This window comes from Melospiza georgiana, chromosome 30 (genome assembly GCF_028018845.1).
Source record: "Melospiza georgiana isolate bMelGeo1 chromosome 30, bMelGeo1.pri, whole genome shotgun sequence".
Taxonomy (NCBI): domain Eukaryota; kingdom Metazoa; phylum Chordata; class Aves; order Passeriformes; family Passerellidae; genus Melospiza; species Melospiza georgiana.
Window position 1 is genome coordinate 1,143,247 of NC_080459.1, and position 4,633 is coordinate 1,147,879.

At 60.0% G+C, this 4,633-nt stretch overlaps 1 protein-coding gene across 1 annotated transcript; it reads right to left on the minus strand.

The window, feature by feature from the left end:
• Positions 1–325: 325 nt before the first annotated feature.
• Positions 326–2,866, minus strand: LOC131094618 (serine/threonine-protein kinase pim-1-like; the record flags this gene model as incomplete). The annotated part of the gene is made up of 6 exons (XM_058042272.1): positions 326–432; positions 681–860; positions 1,494–1,860; positions 2,058–2,108; positions 2,231–2,592; positions 2,689–2,866. Coding segments are annotated over 6 exons (1,245 nt in total), but the record flags the coding sequence as incomplete, so codon positions are not given.
• Between the last annotated feature and the right edge of the window lie 1,767 nt (positions 2,867–4,633).

Below are 4,633 nucleotides of genomic sequence, written 5' to 3' on the forward strand. Positions count from 1 at the left end.
CAGCAGCAGCCCCACCTGGTACAGCTTCTCCAGGGGCTCCTTCTCCTTCCCTGGGGGCAGATCAGGCTCTCAGGGCTCTGCCCAGGGCCCCAGCTGTCAGGGAACCAGAACAAGCAAAACCAGCTTGGATGGCAGCCACCAGGGCTGGGCAGAGCAGCTCAGCTCCAGCACAAGGTCTGTGTGTTCCCATCCCATGAGCCCGATGCAGTGGCACAGGCAACACAAAAAGGGCTGGGTTCCTTTGCTTCTGATTGCCAAGGCATGTGTGGAGCTGGAACTTACCAGGGCCCTGGATCAAAGTGTGCCTGTGGCTCTCTCCCTTCTTCTAGGGCAGATGAATATCCTGCATCCAAGGATGACAGAACACCTCTTCTAATGAGGGCCTTTCCAAGTCCAGCATGGATAAACACCGCCTGATCAGATCTTGGCACTCTGGGAAGAGAAACCAGAAACCACCAGTTAGTTGGAGAAGGCTCCTATTGGCTTTGCCCCACCATTCCCATGCCCAGGCCATGCTGGATGTGCTCAAAGCTCGGCCTGAACTTTCCCATCAACTCCCTGTTTTGGAGGAGAGCAGGACATGTGCCGCCTCCTCAGCAGCTGCCAGTGCAGGATGCCCACAAGCCCGCTGCTGTCTCCCAGCACTGGAATTCCCCACAAGCCCAGAGATGAGGATCCACCTTGAGAGAGCTGTTGTGGCAGCGAGAGCTGATGGTCCCAGCTGATGTTCTGGCCCCTCCTGAAAGGGTGCTCCCCGCAGACCATCTGGTGCAGCAGGATGCCCAGGGACCAGATGGTAGCTGGCTTGCCATAGTACCGGCCAAAGTGGGTCCATTCCGGGGGGCTGTATGACCGTGTTCCTATGGAATACAGATGGAGTTCATCAGGGGGATGCTGCTGCTCCCAGAGCCTGGCCCCAGCATCCCTGGGCATGTGGGGGCTGCCTCAGTGGCACACAGGGTGAGCACTGCCCTCTCACCAGCACCTGGGACTTGTGTACAGACTTGGGGTTGGAAAAGAAGCCACTGGTGTTTCAAGGGGGCAGTGGAAGCCCTGGCAAGTCCTGACCATAACAAGGAAGAACCCACCCAGTGCTGGGAAAAACCATGCTCTCATCCTCCCTGCCTGCATTGCCCCAAAAAACATTATGAACCCCAACAGACCAGGTGAGTGGAGCAGTCCAAGCCCTTTCTCACCTGCACACCAAACCGGCTGGGCACCGGTTCCGGTCCCCCCTCTCTGCTACCCCCACCCATGGGTGTTTTTGTTGGGCTGGCTGCCCCAGCACCAGTTCTGGGCAGAGTGGGGGGCAAAGGCTGCCAGCAGGGCTGGAAGATGGCTACCCACTCAGCCCTGAGTCTCAAAAGAAACTCAGCTGAAGACTCAGTGCCATGAAAGGCCACAAAAGAGAGAATCCCTGCTGCCACAGCCAGCTTGGGCTGGGAGATGTTGGGTCATGAGATGCTGGGCCCAGGAGCCCTGTGTGGGCTCACCTGCAAAGTGAGTGTAGGCTGTGTCTTGCAGGTAGGTGCCACAGCCAAAGTCAATTACTTTGGCCTGCCCAGTGTCCAGGTCAACCAGGATGTTCCCTGGTTTGATGTCGCGGTGCAGGACCCCACAGCTGGTGCAGTGCCGCACGGCCTCCAGCACCTGGCGGAACAGCTCCCGCGCCTCCTCCTCGGGCAGGAACCGCCGTGCCCGAATGAAACGATGCAGGTCCTGACACCGCTTTGGCCGCTCCAGCACCATCAAGATGTCCTTGGGGAGCTCAAGCCACTCCAGCAGCTGGACCACACCAGGGAAGCCAGTGGACACCTTGGCCAGCAGCACGATCTCCAGGGGTGCGCTGGTGCCGTCGGGCTGCGGGAGGAGCACGATGCCATCAGTGGGGCTGATGCCGTGTCAGGGCTCGTGAAGCCCTCAGCCAGCCAGGGATGCTCTGTGCCCTGCGCTGGCCCCATGCCTGCTCTCCCTCGGGGTGTCCTGGCGGCTCCCACCCTGCCGGGCCTCGGCTCATCCCCGGCCGGCAGCCCCGGCTGCTGGCCCCGCTCACTCACCAGCTCGCCCCAGTGCAGGACGCGGTTGCGTGGCACCCTTTTGATGGCCACCTGTAAGTCAAGGGGAGCAGCGGGTTCAGCTCGCCGCCTGCCCTGCCCAGCCCCATCCTCTGCCCTTCTCCTCCTCCTCCTCCTCCTCCTCCTCCGCCCACTCCTCCTTGTCCGCCGCTCACCTGGGCGCCGTCCGAGAGCCGCGTGGCCGCGAAGACGCTGCCGAAGCCGCCGCGCCCCAGCAGCGAACCCAGCCTGTACTGCTCCTTCAGGCCCTGCTGCGTCTTCCCTGCGGGCGGGACGCGGCTGTCAGCGCTCGGCCCGGGGCCAGCCACGGCCCCCGAGCGCCTCTCAAGCGCCCCGGGTCGGCCATGCCCAGGCGTTCGCTCTTCGGAACGCGGCACGGGAGGCTCGAGGCCGGCGGCCGCGCTGCCGAGAGGCGGAGCTCGGGCCGGGGAAACCGCAGCGGAGGCGGCGGGAGCGGCCGCGCCGCGTGTGTCCTCCGCGGGCCCCGGGAGGAGCCGGGGCCGGGGCCGGGGCCGGGGCCGGGGCCGGGGCCGGGGCCGGGGTCGGGGCCGGGGCCGGGGCCGGGGCTGGGGTCGGGACTGGAGCCTGCGTCGGGTCCGGGGCTGGGCTCGGGCCAGGCGGAGCCGAAGGGCGGCGATGCCGCCCCCGCACCAGGCACTGATGCCCGCCCAACAACGCCACCGCCAGTACTGCCAGAGCCGGGCGGAGGCGAGACCGCGGCGGAACGGCCGGGGCCGGGCACGGGGCAGCCCCGCCTGGGGGCGGGGCCGGGCCGGGGGCATGGCCCGGCCCGGCAGGGGAGAGGGAGGCTGGGAGAGGAGAGGGTCGCCGGGCAAGGGACCCCGAGAGAAGGGTGCCAGACAGCGGGAAAGGGAGAGAGGAGAAAGAAAGAGAAAGAGTGTTGGAGAATATCTGCTTTTGCTGCCGCCGCTGCTGCCGCCGCCGCTGCCGCTGCTGCAACTGAAGCACCGGGGCCGTTCGTCCCCGTGTCCGTTCCCCGCTCGCCCCACGAGCCCCACGTTCGAGCCCCGCGCGCCCCGGGGACAGCCCCTCCGTCTGCCCAAACACGGGAACTTTGCAGCGCTGAGCCCAGATGCAGAGCCCTGACTCCTGCACACTGGCACAGCGATCCCCCTCGCTTGCTGCTGTGCATTGTCTTTGCTGAGGGTCAAACACTGTCGGGCCACCTTCCCTTGGTGTAGGATTCCTACCTGACCCAAGCACCACACTTACATCTCCAGTGTTGCTTTCCAGTAAAAACAGGGGAAGGAAAACTCTGTGTGGCTCATGGTATTTTAGAGTGTCTAAAAATCCCTAAGTCACCAGTCTTAGAGGTGAGGTGCATCTGGAATTACTGGGATGGAGAAGTAGAGCAACATGGAAAAGGGGAGCATAGAAATTAACAGAGGAAAACATCTTGGATTGTTTCCTTCATTTTCATTTCCCTTCTGGAATGCTGTTTCAGTTTTCCAGGAATTTTCTCCTGTCTGCTCTTCCCAAGAATCTCTCATGGAGAACAAGGTCAAGCTTCCGTCACAAGATTTGCCACCAGGAAATTATGTCACTGGTGAAATTTTCATGATGACTGTTTGTGCAGGTTTAGGGCAAATTTTGGGAGGAAATCTCCAAAAGGGGTCCATCTAGAAAGAAGTTCAAGCAGCCCCTCCCCCTACTAGTTCAGGAAAAGACTTTCCTGGAGAAAAGTGAAAAAAACCCAGTTTATATAACAAGTAAAGTATTCACAAGCATGAAAAATGAATAACATTAAATAAAACCTCGGACAGTGCTGAAGAGATGGCAAATTCAGAAAGTCCTTTTTGTGGGTTCTAGTTGGCTCACTCAGTCTCTTCTAAGTCCCTCTGGCGCTGGAATGCAGCGTCCCAGAGCTGGGGGGGCCACAGGTGTGAGCTGCTGCCGGTGCTGACTGGGTTTTCAGTCCAGAGCAGGTTTAAACAGTTCTAAGAAAAAGGAAAGTCACCGTCCAAGGAACTTCTCTTCCTAAGCTTGCTAAAACCACATTGCTAGACCTGGGCTGTGAAGGCATTGGGAAATTTCCAAATCTAGGTACTGGCGATCCCAGAAAACACCAGATCTGGATGGTGCTGGAGCCAGAACCTGCAGATTTACAAATTTTGGCTTTCTGTGCCAGCAAATCGCTGGACTTGGGCTGTGCCAGCACCAGGAAGTTTTCAGATCTGGGCGCTGGCGCCAGATCTAGGTGGTGTCATTGCCAGGGATAGAAATCTGCTGGATTTGGGCTCTGCTGGCTCTGGGAAATTTCCAAATCTGGGTTCTAGTTACATGACATGCAAGATGTGGGTGGTGCCAGACCCAGTAGCAGGAAGCTGCCACAGGTTTTGGATTTCTGTGCCAGCAAATTGCTGCACTTGGGCTGTGCCGGAATAGGGAAATTTCCAGATCTGGGCACTGGCAGTGCCAGCAAACAGCCCATTTCAGGCTCCAGGAAGGACTGGATCTGGATGCCTTCCTCTTTTCTTTCCTTCTTTCCTTCCTTCTTTCTTGGGATCCTGCTGCCAGCAAACTCCAGATTGGGCGGT